Source organism: Acomys russatus, chromosome 23 (genome assembly GCF_903995435.1).
Source record: "Acomys russatus chromosome 23, mAcoRus1.1, whole genome shotgun sequence".
In the NCBI taxonomy this organism is placed as follows: Eukaryota; Metazoa; Chordata; class Mammalia; order Rodentia; family Muridae; genus Acomys; species Acomys russatus.
In genome coordinates, this window is record NC_067159.1 from 42,689,185 (window position 1) to 42,710,818 (window position 21,634).

Genomic DNA, 21,634 nt, shown 5'->3' on the forward strand with positions numbered 1-21,634 from the left:
TTTCTCTCTGATTCCTTTCATTGCATCCAGAACTGGGTGTGTGTCCATCTGGATGGCACCCAGCTGGTCATCTGCTGATGTGAGTTGTCTGAAGGGAGGCGTGAACTTAATTACATGTGGCATAGTGATTGTGACAAATGGGTTCCTTATTATTACTGAATGTGCTCTTTACAGAGCACAGGACTGACAGATGCCTGGCCTAAGTGAGCCAGAGAAGGGACAAAGGATATCTGACGAAAGACGGGGAAGAGTTGCAAGGCTGAGTTTGCAAAGATTTCGTCCTTTTCTACTTTCCAGAACTCTGGAAAAACCACAAAGCCTCAGTTTCCACCCACCTTTCTCATGAATACAATTTCTATGGCTCTGTAGGAATGTGGCCCTTTTTGTCTTGTTTCTAGAATGATTTATTTTTAATCTCACTGAGACCGAAACATGATCCTTTATCAGTTTCTTGTGGACAAGTTGGTTTGAGATCTGAAAGTCAAGTTTTCCCCTCTTTCTGTATCCCATACTGGCCTCGTAGTTACTTCTCTTGGCCCGCCAAAAAGGATCAACCAGTTCAGAAATCCCAGATGTGAAAATGAACAGGACTCTCTGTAAACTGTGGGCTGCCACTGGATCGTCATGAATAACTTAATGACACAGGACTAACACTTCTTTAATAAAGAGTGGTATCATGACTGGTGATGTGACAGGCTGGAAGAGGGAACAGTACATCTTCCTGAAGGTTCTGGGTTGGGTTGGGTTTCAGAGAGGTGAAAGAGGTGTGCATCAAACTGAAGACAGGGGAGTATAAAGTGAAAATTACTACAGAGCAAAAAAAAAAAAAAAATGTATTTTTTAACCAATGAGAAGTGTTGTAGAGGAGTACATAAGCTATGTTTAAGACACAAAGAGGCAGGGTTGGTGGTGGCGGGAATCAGAATTATTCCTATTCTGGTTTATTTTTTAATGAAACTAAATAAGAAAGGATAAGGTGAGCACATGGTTTATATCTGACACAGAGGTATTATATAATGGCTCCTCATTGTGGATCTTTGAACTAAAGGATGAAAATGCATAAGGATAAATAAGCCATGGTATAAAAGAATCTTAAAAATAAAAAATAAAGAGGTGGTTGACAGTGGTAATAATACATTGAAATGAAAATGGTGAGGAAGAACCATTTTTAAAACTTCTGGGTTGTTTAACTGTAGGACATTGGTGAAATCCCCCATAGAACTAGTGTAAAGTATAAGTTAGTGATAGGGCAATGAAATGACCATATATAATCTATATAAACCACAAAGTGCATAATGATGTATAGATAAAGTCAGGTGGGCAGTAGAAATATAAAACAAAATCATAATGAAGTCCATTTCCTGGAAATAGATAATGAATTGCGTGCTTCATATCTTCCTCTGGGGGTGGGGGAAGGTAGCCAGATGCATGGGGCATGTCTGAAATGCTAGCACTCACAACACTGAGACAGCAAAGTCATGAGTTCAAGGCCATCACTGGCTATAGAGAGACTGAAAAAAGAAGGAATGAAAAGGGAAAAAGGAAAGACGAGCTTCACTAAGCTTTAGGATCCATATCAACAATGGAGCTGGAAGTAGTCTATTTCTTTTCCTCTCTGCTTCCTCATAAAGAACACATTTTGAGCGACTGAGATCCTAGGATAAAATAGCAAGGAGTTTAAAGACTGTTTATATTAATGATCCCAAGGGAAGCAGATTGTGGGGAACCAAAGTAAACACTCGGTAAAATAATTCCACAAGGATCCGGCCCAGAACACAGTGCTTAGCTGTCCTGACTGAGTCTGGTGAAAGACGCTGTGTGTCTGGGATAATGACAACATGCCCTTCAGAGTGGCTTCCATATATATATTATTTTTCTTCTCAATTGAGCCTTTGCTAGGAAGCCAGTTGAATATTCCCTGTCAGAAGCCCCAAAGAGCAAATATTTCAAATTGCCCATTATGTGAGAAGGCATGTACTTTAAAAGACATCTGAGCCTAGGGTGGGATTGTCACCCTGAGGGACATGACAGAAAGGCATGCATTCACAGAAGCATTTTATGTCCACACAAGGTAGATGGAGGCAGATTCTTTTCAAAAAGTCCCTAAGCTCATGAGCAGCACACCTAGATACACCAGTATGAAAGAAGCAACATGATTTGTGTGTGAGATTGTGGTGCTAATCTTTAGCCCTGTATCCTTAGAAGTGTTAGTGTTTCTGGTTTCCTCTTCTAAAAAGCAGTCACATGATCACCTGACTTACAAGTGTGCTTGGGCAGCTAAATGCTGCTGCTTACATGAGCACTGACAATGCTCTTCTCACTGGCAATAGCCAGCAACAGCTGAAAGCAAACCTCTCTGACAGAAAACCAGCTTCTTCTCTTCCCCATGAACTTTGTGAGAAGGAGCACTGGGACCTGTTTCCTTGCTACTTTTTTTATTTGTTTGTTTTTGAAATACTTTAAAAAATTCTGATCATTGGAATGTGTGTGAACTTAAGACACTTCTGACATTTTCTTTAATAAAGTTATTATTTACCTAAGTTTCTCCTGTCACACATGATGGGAACTGCTTCCTTCGTCTTAGAAGTATATGAGAGTGTTACTTCTTTGTTTTTTTACCTCGTCATGGATTCCACTTCATCTTCATCACTTCCTTATGCATTACATGTTTGCACTTCACTGTGTTAATAAATTCTTTTGACACTCATTTGACATTCATTTGCCCCTCCCCTCCCCATCCTTCGTTTGGTTTCCGTCCTCCAAGAACAGTGTCCTTTAATGATGCATGCCAGGGGTGTGCCCAGACAGTGTCCAGCTGACAATTTTCCAACCCAGCAGGGGGATTGAGAGGAAGCCGTTCCTTCCCTTCTCCAAGCACAGGCTGTTGCCATCAGCCTGGGGGAATAGAACCCAGCTCTCTGCTAGGGCCACTTGAAATGGATCCACTTGAAGTCCCTCCTTGAAAAGGTGAGTGTTCACCTCTCAAGGTACACTTGTAACTCAGAGGTTAAGAGTAGTGCCTCAGGAAACCACAACCATTGCAGGTTTATTTCTTTCCTGGTATGTAAAGTGATAATAAGCAACAATAAAATAACTGCCAAAGGCAGACAATGTAGTATTAATCATGACAAGATAAAGCAAAGCATCACTTATGCTATATGGGAGAGGGGTGTAGACAAAGGAAAAAAGACAAAATATGTTAGGAGAAAATGAAAACCAAAATGGTAGAAAGTATAGTATTGAAGTTTCAACCTCTTGACAGAAACCTTATGATTCCAAAAATAAGTATATCCCCCAGGTGCTTAGGAAATTGTGGACTTAATAAAGGAGACATGTTATGCAGGATATTAAAGAACTGGAAGTAACCAAAGCCTATTTGAGGCCTCCATGTGGCAAGATGGAATGAAAAGACAGAAGCTGGTGAGATCCGGGGAAGGGGAGAAGCAGCGAGGAACAGGATTCTTAACGCCAATAACGGCCACACTGTAAGCTTTGGGGATGATGACTAGCAACTGGGAAGGCTTTAATGTCTGGCCTCACTTGCAAGCTGCCATGTTAGCTGTCCTGTTGTGTCAATACTGATAGAAGGCACATAGTTTTAGGTCAGAAACTTCATTAATCACAACAATGGGGTCTTCTAGATCATCGTCGATATAGTTCAGGAGTATTTCAGAGAGGATGGGGAAGCTGAGTCTTTCTAAATGACAGGTAGCCCTATATATTGTTCCCTGCAGATGCAGACATCTTTATTTTCCAAGGAAACTGCAGACAAGCATCATAATAAATCTATAAGGAATTATCTTCTAACAGTTAAAAACAATAATAACTGCCATCATTCATTCATCTTTGTTCATTTATGCAGCATTTGATGAGGGTAGGGCATTGATATTTACCAACTTCTAGCTGATGTGATAAATAATGCATAAACTATAGGTAACACTAAGAGACAAATCAATTTCAGGTAGCCAGTGCAATTATGGAAGAATTTGAGATGTCCTTTTAAATGTCCACATGAATAAGACAGAAGGATGTCACTGAGATATGCATTTTAATGGGTTTATATTTGGTTGAGCTAAATAACTTGGAGGTATTGATGTTCGATGAGGGAGAGACTTCAAGTGGTAACCTTGAAAAGATTATATTCTTGACTTACTCTTGTGTTACAATGTTGGCAGTGATTATAATGAACACAAAAATGGCAGACATATCCAATTCGTGAAGGTCAGGTCACTGTAGGGGATAAACAATATTTGGAGGAATGGCACTGCATTAATAATTGTATGCTAAATTTACTAAAACAAACTTTAAAGTATAAATATGTCTAGGTTCAAATTTTAACTAACAAGTATAAGACTATATAGACTTAACATAGCCTAAGAACACTTATGTTAGGAATATTTGAGGGCTTAGCTTTTAAAAATTACTTAGCTTCCAGTGGCTTTCATTGTCTACTTCTATAAAGGAAACTTTTAATAATAATATTGCCATCCTTCCTTCTTAACTGGAGCCTGGTACCTAAAAATTTTAAGTTATTAGTTGATTGAAAATAATTCACTACAATGATTTTGTAATGTGTAACTATATCCACATAGTCAAAGTTTAAAAAAAAAATAGCAGTTCTCATGTGCAATACACTTAAGTTTTAGGTTGATTTCAGGATTCCCAATTTAATGAGACACCAAATCACTGACAAATTCCTTATGAACATGAAGAAAAACATAAGCAAAGAGTTAGAATCCTGGCCTCCCAAATGACATTGGAAAATTTGAGAATGTTCTGTAATGGAACAGATATCAAAATAATTTCCAAGTACATGATATAAAGCCAGCTAGTTATCAGGTCAAAGATATATGGAAAGGCAGATTGTGTTCATGCTAGTTGATTATAATATGAGTTGATAATGAATAGAAGTTGCTCTAGTAACCATGGTCTGTGACTTTGGAAATACCTAAGGTATCAATCACATGTCAGTTATGACTAATCACATGTCAGTCTCTTGTTCTAGGTGGGGAGAAACCCTCCAATTTCCTGGGCCTGTGACTTCCATAGCTGTGCTCTCTGGCAGTCAGTTTCAAAACTGTTGGGAAGCATGCGTTTAGTCTAATCACAGAACAGCAATTGTGAGTTGTGAGACACTTAAACAACCTCAGGAACTTTGGAATGACTTCCTCACATACTAATTGGCAGCTTGGACTAATTAGTCCACTTGTTTGTTGTTTAGTCATGTAAATTAAACAGACTGACAGAGTTTAGGAAAGAAAGAAAGGAAAGGAAGGAAGGAAGAACAGTGTGTGTCTTTGAGTCCCTTATGACCAGTTTTTTTTGTATATGAAATACATAAGTGATGTGATCTCATTTTAACTTGCTATAGAGATGCCATTCTATATTCTTTCTACTCACATTTGAAAGAATGAATCTGCTATACTAGACTGAATTATGCCTGAAAATCATTTAGACTAAGTTTAGCTCTAGGGTGTCCTCATTCTGAAGTGAGGTTTTTTTTTTTTTTTTTTTTTTTTTTAAGTATTTTTCAAGTTAGGCCCTGAAAACACAAAAGTATTTAAAACACTGTGAGACCAGTGGTGAGAGTTATCAGACAAGCTGGTTATGTAACTTCATAAGGATTCTGTTCTTTCTCATTCCGTCCTGAAAGTATCAGAGCATGAATTCATAGGAAGCCTCCCAAGGCAGCCCTGTGTCTGAGGATAGGGATCAAAGAGACTGGGCAAAGAGATGCTCTGCTGTCAGAAAAACCTCCAGTCTTACAAGATGAAAGCCTGTCTATAGAGAACATGGTGTCCATTTATTTCTGGCCAATACCCATCCCCCTCAAGTATTATGAGGAAGTGATTTGAACTGTTTATCCAACTTTAGATCTCCATGATGACACAGTGCATTAACACTATGGAAATGTCATAGGCATGGTTCTCTGCTCTCCCTGCAGGCCTCCCATGGAAGACTCTCAGACCCTCCTGACCCCTGTGGTGAGCTGTGGGCCTCCTGGAGCTCTCTTGACCCGCCCTGTCATCCTTACTCTGCATCACTGTGCAGACCCCAACACTGAGGACTGGAAGATTCAGCTAAAAAACCAGGCAGTGCAGGGACAGTGGGAGGTGAGTGTCTGTGGGAGAAGTGTGACACCCATATCCACCACTGATGCAAGCAGGGGAGGCCTTTATTTCTAAAGCAAAACATGATGGCCTTTAGCTCACACTCAAAATGAGAGAGAGAGGACCAGTAACTACTTCTCTATCTTCTGCCTGATGGGCAAAAGGAAGGGGATCCTCAAAACCAGCTCATAGATGAAAGGACATCCCAGGAAACCTACTCTTGGGAGCATAGGCAGCACATGTTGGGAAAGGAGGGAAGGAGAAATCATCGGAACTTACATCAGAACTCTTCACTTAGCATCTGTCTCTCAAAAATATCTTCATCAAATACATATGTAAATCATAGTATAGATGTATATTTATACAAAATTTCCATATGTAAAATGTAAAGTTACAATATAATTACTTATGTATTTTTAGCAAAAGAAATTATGAAGATATACATGAAAGCTTAAGCCTATATATAATATTTTAGAAAAACTAACTTAGCAGCAAAGCATGGTATTCTGGGATTAACTAGAATTTCCTTTCTACAAACATTGGCTACACTTGACCATAAGAGGAAATCATTCCTTATCTGGTCACCACAGGAAGGATTGAGTTTGGTGATACAATTCAACTAGTGTCTTTAAATAGACTTAAATGGCCCTATCTTAAGTATTTGCAAGATTCTTTGCTGAATGCTTTTTCCATATCTGGGGCTAAGTGATGCTAGCAACGATAGAGCAATGAACTCAAAAGTCCAGGAAAGCACAAAGAATTTTCTTGTTCAAACTCTTGCAAAGCAGGCTCGGGTGATGGTGTCCACTGTGTCCACTGCTGGCCACAGGCTCTAAATTCTACCCCCCCCACACACACACATACACACACCGGTCCTTCTTTCTCCAGTGCCCGGGGCCTATAATACTTAGAGGCCTTGAGATGCCTTTTCTCATCTGTGTAAGATTTCTTTATATTCACTTCAAAATATGATTTCATTGATTTTGTTAAAATACAGCTCATCATATCTCAGATGATGCCATAAGGCCTAACCAATAAGCTATTACCTGAGGTGGCTACTTTTTTCATGTCTTTATCCAGACCTGGAGACTGCCTTTCATTCACTCACTCTTTTGAGTCGTTGGCACTCGTCATGAGTTAGACTCACTGGGGCACAGTAGAAAGCACTGTAGAAGTGACTTCTGTTCTGTGGAAAGAAAATTATCTAATTCACATGTTCATGCATGTGTTTTGTTTCCCACACACACATCCTTCTCAATCTGAATTACTTAAAAGCTGGGAGCCTATGTGCAATCAAAATGTGTACTTCTCTGCGGTAAATCTGGCCCTGCTGGCCCTGATCCTGCCATCCCATTGGCTGAGCTCAGGGGCCACTGGACTCATAACCCAGCCACATGCTCTCTTTTCCCAACTCGTCTTATCGCTTTCCACCCTGGCCTTGAAAGCAAGTGAGATGTTGACCCTTGCCTTAATGACCTGATCCTCTGTCTTTGTTAGTATATAAGCTAAGCCATTTAGTTACAATAAATCAAAATATGGTTGAATTAGCAATTATTTTTACAAAAATCACCACTTCCACTTATTTCTTACTAAATATTCTTATGCCTAAAATAATGAACTGTTTAACGGGTTACATAAGAAAACTACCAGAGAAGTATGTCAAAGTCTGTGTGAACTTGCCACAGTTTACCTTGTGGAGATTCTGCAGGCTGAGGTTATTTAGGGGAAAGTATGCTTTTCTGAAATGGCAGTTATATTGTATAATGTCTTAATTCCTTGAATTATGTGTAAATGTGGATTCTTAGGGAAAGGTTGATATGCTATGGTAGTATGTCAATAATTTGTACTTCTAGATTAAATTTGATATTGAACAATTCAAATGCCAAATTCTCAGAAGCAGTTAATAAGATATTTAATACTGAAATAAATGGTATAATTTATTAGTGTATTTTGGATTTTCATGTACAGTTCAGGATATTTATGTCAATAATTGCATCATATATAGACAATGATAGAAGACAGCTAATGCTGGAGAGTGAAAATGGGTACCACAAAGTTAGTGAAAGATGAACTCAGAGATATACTCCTGTTTTATCTACTTCCATCCATGGTGGCAGACATGTGTTCTTGGTAGCTTAGCCAGGTTCCCTTCCCTCTCATTCCCAGGACGTGGTGGTGGTTGGAGAGGAAAACTTCACAACCCCCTGTTACATTCAGTTGGATGCGGAGGCTTGCCATATCCTCACAGAGAACCTCAGTACGTTTGCCCTGGTTGGGCAGTCCACCAACAAGGCAGCTGCCAAGCGCCTGAAGTTGGCCATCTTTGGGCCACTCTGCTGTTCTTCCCTGGAGTATAGCATCAGAGTTTACTGCCTGGATGACACACAGGATGCCCTGAAGGTAAGTGCCTCCCACCTGCCTTGCCCTCTTCTCCTTCACCTGGAAGCTAGGGTTTGAAGAGACCTTACACACCTGGAGTGGCTCTGTGCAGGTGTGCAAACACATGCATTATGTCCCAGAGGAAGCAGTTACACAAATAGACATATCTCAGAGGCCAGGCTGATAGATAAGCTATTTTCTCTGTGCTGATTCCTCCCAAGGGCTACTTTTGTTTACCTTACTTGAGCTCTTTTAATGAAAAATGTAGAAGAATTTGGCAATGAAACCCATGGATGGTAAATAATTTGCTTCCATGTTTATCTCAGCTGTATTCTTCCTATAAAAGAAATTGGTGTAATTGCTCACAGTGTATGTTCCTCTTGTGTGCTACTTCATTTATATGCTTTCCCATTCTTTTTACGAGGGCTGTGAGGGAGAGGGTTAGCATTTGACAACAGGCTGCTGCTTTGCAGAATAAATTAGCTTAATTCCTGGTGTGATTATTGCCATTCGTTTTATCCCATTTGGAGCTTTAAGGGATATAATAAGTGCCTTTGAAGAAGTTATGATCTAGAAGGAGGAATAAAGGAAGTATGCCAGGATTGAGGAGATAAGCCAGAATGGAATGAGTGTCACAGCTGAGATGCAGCCTTCTGTAAGAGTTCAGGAAGGGAAGCTACACAGTATTCTAAGAAAATCTGAGCAAGAGCTAACATTTGAACCTTGAATAGAGGGTAAGGTTTTTAATCATCTTTGATAGGAAAGAACATTCAAGATGTCTAGATAATCAGAACAGGATGAAAACACACAAAAGTGAACAGTAATTGATGGCCTTTATGCAGAGGTATACCAGTAAGCTAAGCATAATGGCATCTTTGCATAAGATGGATCTTAGCCATCAGAGAGAGTCAATGAAGTCTACAGAGGTTTAAACAGAAACAAGGTGTGATTGGAAATATACATTAGACCCATGACTCTGACTTCAGTGGATAATGTCATGTTAATAAGAAGATGTGGTAGAGCTGGGGTGATGCAAGAAAAATGAAAGGAAGGAAACAGGGATACAAAGTCCTGAGAAAATAGCCTGATGACTACCACTCAAGTAGTGGAATAGAAGATCAAACTTCTCTCCATGACAATGGCAAAGTCCAGGGTGTGTGGCTTTGCTGCTTTGTCAACTCAGGGTACTGTAACAAATACCATGGACTAGGTGACCTAAATAAATGTAGACATTAATTCCTCATCATGCTGGAGGCTGGAATCATAGTGTGAGGGTGTCATCAGGGTCGAGCTCTAGTAAGTACTTCCTCCAGGTTTAAGGGAGCCAGTCTCCTGCTGTGTCTTCATGGGGTAGAGAGATGGCTCGGAAGGTCCGTGGAGTCTCCTTTATAATGGCATCGATCTCATTCAGGAAAGCCTTACCCTCATCACCTAATTACCTTCCAAAGGTCCGATCTTTTAAAAGTCTGACTCTGTGGAGCAGGATTATCAGCTATTAATTTTGGATGACACAAACATTTGCGGGCAGTAGGGTTTTTACTCATGGACTACTGAGTTAGTGGTAGAAGCCTGGCATCCAAAGATATCCAAATTAGATATATGTATGTGGCCTTATAGCTATTTGACAGTCTCTGTTCCCTCCCTCTTTTCACCCTCCTTAGCTTTTGGTATCTGTCCATCAACATACAATACTCCATAAATATGTAGAATTATTACACAGGGCAGCAATTTTTAAATGACATATGCTTTTCAAATAATTATTTATGGGTTTTATTCTTCTGAACAGAGAACAGATTCCAATGTTAGCCAAGGTTAAAAGGGAAAATACCTAAAGAGAACAGTGGAAAAATAAAAACAATGACTATAATTGAGTGCTTCTATATACCAGGCAAAATCCTACATATTTTTATTAACCCGTTCAGTCTCTACCATAGCCCCATAAGGTATCATTATTTCTATTTGACAGATATGGACTCCAAAGATCAGGAGTGGCTCTAGGTCACACAGCAATGGTGTAGATAAAGCAAGCCTCAAGTGCAGGAAGTTAAATACAGTTGGTCTATGGAACCAACTTGAGTGAAAATCCAGACAGGGACTAAGGAGAAGCTGTCATGATATGGGAGTAGGAAGGCCAGAGAACCAATGGAAATTAGAGTACCCAGGGGAGGAAAATGAGAGTGAAAAGAGCCAAGAAAGCCAAGGGAAGAACATTTTCTGGCTATCAGGTTATTTCTTTCTGAAGTTTTTGTCCAGAGAATGATTTTGGATTATGAAAAATGGAGGTTAAAGATCAGGGCTCCTAGGAAGCAATCTCAGTGGATGGTGGTAAGGGACTTGTGGAGAAACGAGCAGCCATAGGCAACTGGGCAGATCTCATGGTGGATGTGGCCAGCAAAGTCTCCAGGGAGAGGAAGGGACCTTGTTGGTCACTACATGTCTTCTTCATGATTAAGTTTGTTGGGTTTCCTGATATAGAACTAAGTGAGGTAAATGTGGCTCTGTGTAGGGCTTCGGGCTCTTTCTTTTATCCTCCTTGCAGATGCACATGACACTTCTAAGTCAGTGTCAGAATACGAATCATGCTAGGTTTAAATCCTTCTAGGGGAAAACTGTATTTGTTGGAGAGCCACGGAGTCTGATTAAAGTGAATCTTCTGAACAATTCCATGGGAAACTATTGCAAGACGCGCATAGCCAGAGACATTAATGGGATCTGAAATATCTCAGCCATACAATTCCTGTTCTGACACAGCAATACTCCGGATCTCCTGACCTGCTTTCCCAGGAGACACACAAAGATCTATGCAAAATTTAATGCTTTGCAAAAGCCACATTTGAGTATGTTAATTATGGAACAGGGGTGGAAATGGTCAATGTGAAAGGAAACCAGCAGATTGCTTTCAGCAGAGAAAACAGCCCAAGAGCAGTGTGTGTTATGGTCAGTGCTTTCCAGACAGACATTTATAAATTCTCAGCATCTGGGGATCCAGCACTTAGCTGGAAAGAAATGTAAATAATGGATGAGGCATCCTTGCACCTTTTGGCCTTTTAATAATGCAGGAATACCAAAATCCTGGTAATAAGTATACGGTCTACTCAACACTCCGAAGAGACAATTAGTTCAGTCATGTCTGTACTACCACACCCACACTTGAATTGGAACCTGGAGGCTGATTAGCTCTAAAGAACGCTCCAGTATGGAAAGCATACCTTCTTCGCATACCTCCTGCTGTTTTTCTCTGCTGGTATGCTATCTCCATGCTCATTTTGTGGTCCTTCCATTTGCAGGCTCTTTTGCATCACCCTTTCCAGTCCTTCCTTCTCTCTTCCTTGGCTTCTCCTTCCTAGGTCTCTTTCTCACTTAGTTATTCTTTATCACACTACATGTAAAAAATCTGCTGGGGTTTCCGAGTCTTGATCCAGGGTCCTTCCACAAACACGGTGAGCAACACTGGCTGGAATTGGAGTTATACCCCAGTATATTGTACTGTCAGTTAAGGACTATTGCTTTTAATATTCACACATCATTTTTGGGAAACGTGATTCCATTAAGGACAAATATCTTGCATCCTCAAATCATCCATTCCCCCATTCCTTCACTTGCTCATCTTAGCCACTACTAGACCTTCCAGATGGCTCTTCATCCCTCCCAGTATCCACAGTGAAGCCCCATTCTCTTAATTCACAAGACTGAAAGAAAAAAACTGCACTCATTCTAACACTCCATAGCTGCTCTAGGACATCGCTCCACTTATGGGTTAGGCCTCTCTCATGCTGTCTATTACCCACTGCATTTCCTTAAGTGCAGACCACTGCTCCTTTCAGCCTCAACAGGACCTGCCTTGTGGTCTTTTTTTCAACCTATTTCACTCAAAACATTCTCTCAAATTCAGTGTTACCCTCAGAATTGTTATAGATATAACTTTTTTTACTCCTCACTCTATTCACATCACCCATCCGTCCATGCAGATGGGCTCATAATTTAGTCTTGGCAGTAACTTCTCCTATGTCAGGATCTCCAAGGAGAGCATGTCTCCCGGTATCATGACTAAAAGCACATGAGCTTCTATCTCTGTCACTGTGAAGCTGTCACTTGCTTTTAGGAGAAACTGCCTCAACCTTCCCTGGTCTCCTGACCCAAAAAAATCCCCTTCTACCTTTATCCATATCCAGATAAAACTCATGTCAAGCACATTCTTATGCTGAGCTGCAGCCAGCTGCATGGCTTCCCACCACCAATAATGTCTACACATTAACAAATTCTCTACCTTTTGTTCAGGCTCATTTCCCATTTGGTCCATCACAATCCCAAGATGGCTAATCCAAATAGTGCCTGCTCTGCTTCCCTTGTCCTTTATTGATCTCCTCTTAGCACATCGTATTTCACAGTGCAGTTGTTTGGAACATCTCTCATGTCTCCCATGTCCTCATCGCACCACAGCCATCTTCATGCCTAACAATGATCTCCCCTCTCCATGCATACGCCATCATCTCAACCTTTATACCTCCCTGTCTTTGACATGATCTCTTCTCTTTAAATCTGGGCCCTGGGAGGAAGGGCCTGCTTCCTGATTTATGCTTAAAGTTAACTTCCTTGCCAGTAACACTGGCAGCCCAGTGTTGTGTCTGCAAGGGTTTGACATTTTCATAAGGTTACAGATGGATGTAAGGAGTCTTTCTGGATTGTGAAAAGATAGAAATATGAGAATATGGTGGAGGTCCAGAGGAGTACTCAATTTCAATGGAGACAACTACTTAGTATATTCAGACTATCATGTTTTCTAATAGCTTATAAATACTAAAATATTAATTATTATTTTTTATCAAATCTGGATATATTGGAAACATTTTTAAGCTGGCCATGGTGGTGCACATCCAAGGACTCGGGGCGGCAGAGGCTGGTGGATCGCTGTAAGTTTGCGGTCAGCATGGCCTACAAAGCAAGTCCTAGGCAGCCAAGGCTACACAGAGAACCCCTGTCCTGGAAAAAAATTTTTTTAATCTGGTTATATTATTATGTGTATGGCTAGAAAAGAGAAGGAGGCCTCTCTGTCAGTCAAGCTCAATAAGCCCCAATGGATTCTTTCATCTTTCTGCCTACCTCTTTGAGTTTGGCAGCTTTGGTAACAATTTTCCTGAATTTTGTTAAGCCCTGGAGCAAAAATGGTCACCTGAAACTTAAAAGCTGCACTTAGCAATTTGGAGGCACTGATGTACAATCAGAATTCTAGCGGTGACTGCTGGGGTAGAAGTCAAGGGCGATGGAAGACAGCGGGAATCTTTTATATACTTTTCAGGGCAGTTTCTCCCTGTGCACATGCATGAAGGACCAGTGGGAGCAAAGCTCAGGTTGAGTTCACACAAAGAGATAAAGATGCTGAAAACTGAAAATAGTTTGGAATAAACCCAAATACAGAGGTCAAGTATATTAAAAAGATGGTGTTGGACTATCAGTGAGTTTCTTTCATTCTCCTCTTCCTTGGGTGATTAAAGTAATAAAAATGATGTTTTCCTTTCATTATTTGCAAAGACTTAAATCCTAGTATAAATAGACTAGAAATTAACAGAGAACAAGGTTATATTTGGAATAAGTTTTAAAACACCCAAAGAGAAAAATACATCTATGTAGAAATAAGTAATTTCTGCTCCACTATCGGAGATGTCTCTTTATAGTAAAGGCCCTCAATAAATGCTGAAACTTAAAAGAAGTTATTTGCATCCACTCTATATGCATGGGGTTAATTGAGTTTCCGACAGATGGATTTGTGATCCAGACCAAATAATGTACATTACCACAATCTGGTTTTCTCTTTGGAGTCCTTAGGCACAGAGAAAACCCTCCCTTAGATGAATGTAGTTCTCCACTACCCTAATGTATGTTCCAGTAGAGTACAGTAACTCTGTAAAAGAGGGATGAAAATAAAGGAATGAAACACTGAAAAGTAGAGAAAACAAAATGGTTTGGATGATGCTTAATTGCCAATTGTGTGATGTCCTCCTGGGATATGCTTGCTAGGCAGCTTGTTAAAGGGGGCAGCTGGCTTTATTTTCATCTTGCCACCTGTTGCCAACCACACTGTTATCCATTTGCTACTGCCTCGTGGCAAGCAGCAGATGACTCCAAACTAACCTGACTTGTGTATGCAACTCTCAGAGTCCTGGTAGCTAACATTAATGTATCCATGCATATGACACATATATTAGATAAAAACCAACAAAAAATGTGCTAAAGGTTCCAGGGATTGCATCTACCTCCAGGACCCCTGGATGATTCAAGAATAAAGTTATTAAATCTGGCACAAAATAAAGACTAGATGCCATTAGTCATCCCTCCATGGCATCAAGACTATTGTGGTGTTTGGAAGATGATAAGTCAAGAAAGATGTGAAATTTAATTGTCATCTAATTTCAGAATGTTTCCTCTTTGGTGGCAGTCTACCTGGTCAGATGTTGTCAAGGAGATCTTTATGGTGTCTTCGAATTGATTTTCCCACTGTCTCCTTCTTGTGAGATTTGGACTTAGCCCTTATAAAGTAGAGAACCTGTTTGACATCTGGTCAATAGGTGTTATAACTATGGAAGGGAGATGGGGCAGATGTTTTATTGTTGAATTTGAAGACAGAGGAAGGGAATCATGAGACAGGAAAGCAAGCAGACTGGAGAAACTAGGGAAGGAAAAGAAACTGAATTCCTCTCCCAACAAGTCTCCAGAAAGGAAAGCTGCCCACATGCACCTTAATTGCAGATATTAAAGCCTGCTTTGGGCTGCTGGCCTATACAGCACAAGACAGTAAGTTTGTATTGCCCTCAGTTTATGGTAATTTCTTATGGAGTGCTCACATGGAATTTGAATAATAACATGTTAAAGGGTAAACAGAAATTCAACCTGAACTCACAAGTAACAGAGTGATCTAAACGTCCTGTTCCATAATACTATGTAAGATATGCTTGTTTTTATTGGAACACCCAAGGGAGACAAATGAAATGGCTGCTCTATTGAGAGGGACTCTTGGCACATTGCTTTGAAAGCGTCACACACTTTCTTGACTGGGCAGGCTGAGAGTGGCAGCTCAGCTCTTGCATCTGTGGCATCAGCAGCTGCTGGAACAGCAGGCAGAGCCCTGGGAATGAAGGGACTTGATGGGGAATGGTTACACATGGTCACTGGCATCTAGCCTTATTATTATTAAGGATGAAGGCAAGCAGGCAGACTTGGGGGGGGAGGGCAGAGCACCCCAGTGTAAATACAGGAAGAGAAAGTAGCAGCATGAGGTGACACTGACCTGAGCAGGTGGAAGAGGCTGACTGAAAGTCAGCTGTTCCCCATTGCCCAGCTCAGCAGCCAGAGGCCTGAAGGCCAGAGGAGGGGACAGCAGGCGCAGGGCTGAGAGCTGCCTGCTGATAAGCTGGCAGGGAACAGGAGAGAAGGACGGCTGCTCTTTTTGGCCTCTGCTTTAGTAGAGTGCAGGCACACTGCTGTGACAGGGGCAGCGGCAATAACCACAGTAGCAGAGAGAAACTCTCATTCCCGAATGACCAGGGCAGGTTTCAATAGAGGAATAAAGACTGCATTAAAAACAAGGCAAGTTTCACTAAATCTGAAAGGCAGATGTGACTCTTTGTACAGACAGTCACCACAATCACCGAGGACTGGTCTGGGGCTTAATGTGCTTGGTGTGCTGAACACATACATATTAGGTTGTTCTTTTTTTTTTTTTTTTTTTTAATTTATTCTTGTTACATCTCAATGTTTATCCCATCCCTTGTATCCTCCCATTCCTCCCCCCCCCCATTTTCCCATTATTCCCCTCCCCTATGACTGTTCCTGAGGGGGATTACGTCCCCCTATATATTCTCATAGGGTATCAAGTCTCTTCTTGGCTACTTGCTGTCCTTCCTCTGAGTGCCACCAGGTCTCCCCCTCCAGGGGACATGGTCAAATGTGAGGCACCAGAGTATGTGAGAAAGTCGTATCACACTCTCCACTCAACTGTGGAGAATATTCTGACCATTGGCTAGATCTGGGAAGGGGTTTAAAGTTTACCTCCTGTATTGTCCTTGGCTGGTGCCTTAGTTTGAGCAGGACCCCTGGGCCCAAATCTGCCTATCATATTGTTCTACTTGTAGATTTCTAGGACCCTCTGTATCCTTTTATTTTGCTGTTCTCCCATGCGTCTCTCATTTAGAGTCCCAATAGGATGCCTTCCCCTCTGTCCCAGTTTCCTGGTAAGTGAAGGCTTTTGTGGGACATGCCCCTTGGGCTAGTATGCAGATATAAGTGAGTATATACCATTTGATTCTTTCTGCTTCTGGGTTAACTCACTCATTATGATCATTTCTAGCTCAATCCATTTATCCACAAATTTCGGGAATTCCTTGTTTTTAATAGCTGAGTAGTATTCCATAGTGGGTTGTTTTTAAGTAAGAGTTCTGTAAGGATAACCCAAGCAGTACCCTGGATTAGGTCAGCACCATGGACAGAGCAAAGCGACTGTCCTGGGACAAAGCTAGCTGCTATGGCCTTCTTTTCTTTAGGGCGCAAGGGTTTCTCCACAGTATCTCCTTCCACCTTCTAGTGATCCCAATACTGATGATCCAGCTCCTTGGCAGAAGTAGATGGAGCCTGTTCATGTTTCTATGTTTCCGTTGGAAATAGAGTACACAGAATTCTTTCTTTGAATTTGTTTTTAAGTGCAGAAACAGTATCAACAATGAAACCAGACAAGTGAAACAAAATGGTGGTTTTGTCTCCTTCCTGCCCTCTCTTTAGTCACCAGTGAACTAAAAGAAACTGACATTTAATCAGGAAGCCTAACTGTGAGAGACTGTCCCTGGAAGGAAGTTTGCCCATAGTTGGAAGGACCAATAGGAGACAAGGGGGTAGGGGGTAGAGAGGTGGCTAATCACACATGGATTGACAGTCCTGATGAGTGAGAATTTCTGGTGGTAGAGAAAGAACTCAAGAGTCATGAGTTCCCAAGTATGCCTCCATTTCCCTTCCTCTGTCATGCCCAATGTGGAGATATCTTACTATAGGGGAGCCTGCGAGAGCTGCAAGCATACAACAGAGCTGCTTTATTTTTCCACATAGGCCTTTAAAGGAGCTTGGATTTATTATGCCTCTGAAGTGGCCCAGGCTAATGGCTCGGCCTGGGTAATGCCTTGGTTTAATTGGTTATTGTGCCAGCTGCTTGTGTCTGCGGTGGAATTCCATGTTGCTGCCTTTGCTGCAGTCTTTCATAGGCCTCTGAAATCAATTCAGCCCTCAGTCAGGTCTCTTCTGGAACCAGGTGCTGCACCAAGAAGCTGCTCAAGAGCCCAGGGACAGTTCCTGGTGACACTAACCTATGGTTCATGTACTTGTACACATGCATGCTCCCATGGAGAAGTGGGATAGATATCTGTTGTCGATTACTCTTGAGTCACTCTTGAGGTTCTTTTTCAAAGTAAAACAAGGGGCAAAGACAGTTTATCAGGTCATCGCATAGGTTCATCCAGGACCCTAACCATAAAGTGAGACTGACTGCCAATAAGAAAGACAACCTCAACAAAAGAAGGTGACCTTTATATTTCTAAGTACAAACAACCTAGATGATCCTAATGTTTATTATGACATTTCTTTCCAAGGTCACGATATTTTGTTAAATCTTCCTAAATCTTTTGACCTTCAGTATATGTGGTTCTTATTCTCCATTAAGGTATATAAATAACCTGACCTTTGTGACTCAAAAAACAGTCTTTCAAGAACTGTTTTAGAGTGGAACTCATTTCAGCCTGGTTATAGGTTCACATTGTCTCTATACCATGCAGAACAGAAGCGGCATCCCAAGCACACACTTCCTGACATAAGTCATATTTCACAGTGATACTGAAATACTGTTTCCAGGAAAGGAAAACATTTAGCTGTAAAGTCATGTTTCATTAATAAGTGTGTCTGTTATTTTTATTTCATCCTTGTATCCGTATCACATACATTAACCAACATGATTTTGTGCAGGAAGAATCCAGAAAACCAAGTTGTTATGTAAAAGTCACAGTGTATTTTTAAGTGTAAATGGCCATAGCATATCTCAGATTAGAGCACTGAGCACTAACAACATGGAAACCAAGCCTGGTAGCATGTCCCATGGGTTGACCACTCTTTTGACACAAAACTTAGGGGTGGCATCCACTGAGCATGATTAGTCATTTTGATTCACAGGTGGATTTATATTTTTTAAATTCACTTTACATCCTAGTTGTAGCCCCACCTTCCCTCCCTCTCTCATGTATCCCCTCCTCTATTCCTCAGAGGAGGGGAAGCCCCCCTTCCCATCCACCCCAGCTCATCAAGTCACATCAGAACTGAGTTCATCATCTTCCACTGTGGCCTGGTAAGGCAGTCCTGCCAGAGAGAAGTGATCAAAAAGCTGGCAACAGAGTTCATTTCAGAGAGATCCCCTGCTCCCATTACTAGAGAACCCATATGAAGCCTGAGCTGCCCATTGGTGACATCTGTGTAGGGGACCTATATCCAGTTCATGTATGGTCCTTGGTTGGTGCTTCTGTCACAGCAAGCCTCTCTGGGTCCTGGTTAGTTGGCTTTGTTGGTCTACTTGTGGAACTCCTGTCACCTCTAGGTCCTTCTATTCTTGCCTCCACTTTTCCATGAGATTCCTTATGCATTGCCCAATGCTTAGCTGTAAGTCTCAGCATCTGTTTTGAAGAGCTGTATGGAGCTTCTCTAAGGACAACTCTGCCAGGCTTCTACATGCAAGTATAGCAGAGTGTCATTAATAGTGTCAGGGGTTGGATTTCTTCCAGGGAGAGGGTTTTAGGTTGGGCCGGGTATTGGTTGGACATTCTGTCAATCTCTGCTCTATCTTTATTCCTGAATATCTTGTAGGCAGGGTAAATTTTGGATTGGAGTTTTTGTAAGTGGATTGGTGTTCTCTTCCATCTACTAGACACTTGTCTAGTTAGAGGGTGTCCTCTTCAATCTCTATGTCTTTGCTAGTGTCCCTGTCATATCCTCCCAGGATCCTACCTTGATTTAGGCTTCTAGCTTGTCAGAGATTTTAGCCATATAATACAGGATGAAGCACTACAATGTACAGACCCAATGAAGCTAAGTAAAAAGGAGGATCCATGGGAAGATGCTTAAATCTCAAACAGAAGATGAAATAGAATGGAAAGAGGTATAGATGAGGAAGGGAAACAAGGGAAAGGGAGTGCAGAGAGACACAATGGTAGAGATCAGATCTCGGGAGAGTAGGGGCAGAAGGACAGAAGGCCTGTAGAGAAAAGAGCAAAGAGAAACTGTGGGTTGGGGCAACTCTGTGTTTTACATGCTTTTTTATTGCCAAGGAGTGTTCCACTTATTCATTAAAATATCTTCTATTTGTGCTTGAGTATCTTTTGTGATTTCATAGGGTTTTTGCTGTTGTTGTTGCTGCTGCTGCTGCTGCTATTGTTGTTTTGATTTGTTTTGGGTTTTGTGTTGGGTTGGGTTTGTTTGTTTGTTTTTTGAGAAGGGATCTGACTATGTAGCTCTAGCTGTCCTGGAACTCACTATGTAAACTGGGCTGGCCTTGAATTCACAAGATCCATCTGCTCTGCCTCCTGAGAGTGCTGAGATTAAAAGTATATGTTACCACATCTATCCACTGCTTTTTTCCAGTATCTTGGAATTTATTGTTTTTTCCCAAGTTGAATATCCTAACTGTAGTAACACTAGTCACTAATTTTCAGTTAAAATATGTTAAATTTGAGTAAAGATGTATATAGCTGAACTATTTATTCTTGAGTTAGTTCCTCACCCAGACAGTGGTGCAAAGACAGCTGTTCACACCAACTATCTCTAAGATAGAGGACAATTTCACACACCCCAGGCTCAGTGAATTATTGGTCAACAAAAGACAACATTAGCACTTCTATGTTTATTAATTTCAGCTTATAACTTTACTTTTATAACATAATATATTGGTATATCGATGTGCTAATATGGGTTTATAATTTTTAAGGAAATTAGTATAAAATCCACAATCAGTTCTTTGAGGCTGTGAAATACAAACAGCCAAAAGACTATGAATATAACGTGTGTATGTGTGTGTGTGTGTGTGTGTGTGTGTGTGTGTGTGTGTGTGTGTAAAATTCCTAATTGTTTCATGGTTCTTCTTACTGTGTGTACTTTATTGTATATATGTGTAATAATAACAATGTATATGTAAAAAATATTTAATTAAAAATTTGTTTAGAAATTCACAATCAGTTTCAATTGGTAGATGATACAACCTTTTGTTCTACTGCTAAGAAGGTGAAAGAGGTCATGTTCTAGTTCTGCACAGCAGCTTATTATGGGCCTCCTGGTTGATGGAGAAATGGAAAACAAAATAATATGGAGAAAGTGTGTTCTGTGGCTCCACTTCTACTAAGTGGTAGTTTGAGGTCTCTCTCTCTCTCTCTCTCTCTCTCTCTCTCTCTCTCTCTCTCTCTCTCTCTCTCTCTCTCTCTCTCTCTCTCTCTCGGGCTCCCCCAAACCCTGCCCAAGACCTGCTCTTCATGAGAGAGTACTCCCTAGCATGGCTTCTGAAAAACCAAATACTGAGCCTTATTCTTGGACTGACTCCAACTCAGACTTTGGATTCAAAATTTCTTGACTTCAAGGTCATGGTGAACAGGCAGCTAAGATTTGTCAGGTGGGCCATCCTGCCAAGAAAACTGATAATGATACAATGATACGGTGCTGTCTTCTGGCATTCTATGTTGATTGTAGGGATGGGGTATGCATTCTACATTGTTGGGTACAATTACCTCCCAGAATACAATGCATCTTCTTTCAGACATCCCAGGGAGATAATTTGGATGTAATGAAGATCTATAGTAATCAGATAATTACTATCGATTGCTCTTTAGATGTCTTGATGAGGTAATTAGGGCATACTGGAAAGAAGCTAGAACTGATTGATTGGCATGACTGTAATCTCAAAGATTTCTAATTATGTTTCTTTTCTTCTAATGGCTTATAAACAAACATCATTTTAGTTTAAAATTTGTCAGGTGCCAGGTTCATTGGGAACATCAGCTTTCTCTGTTATGCTAACTAGACACTGAACATGATCAACATAAGCTCATTATGTGTTCCTGCTGAAGCAGAAGCAACTGCAA

General features: G+C 40.9%; 1 protein-coding gene across 2 annotated transcripts in view; it reads left to right on the plus strand.

The window, feature by feature from the left end:
• Unc5c (unc-5 netrin receptor C) overlaps nt 1-21,634 on the plus strand; it is a 351,840-nt gene that overhangs the window by 314,555 nt on the left and 15,651 nt on the right. For both annotated transcript variants that reach the window (XM_051165895.1, XM_051165896.1), the window contains 2 exons: nt 5,945-6,113; nt 8,277-8,510. In XM_051165895.1, the coding sequence (XP_051021852.1) occupies nt 5,945-6,113; nt 8,277-8,510 (403 nt within the window). The remainder of the gene's footprint in view (nt 1-5,944; nt 6,114-8,276; nt 8,511-21,634) is intronic.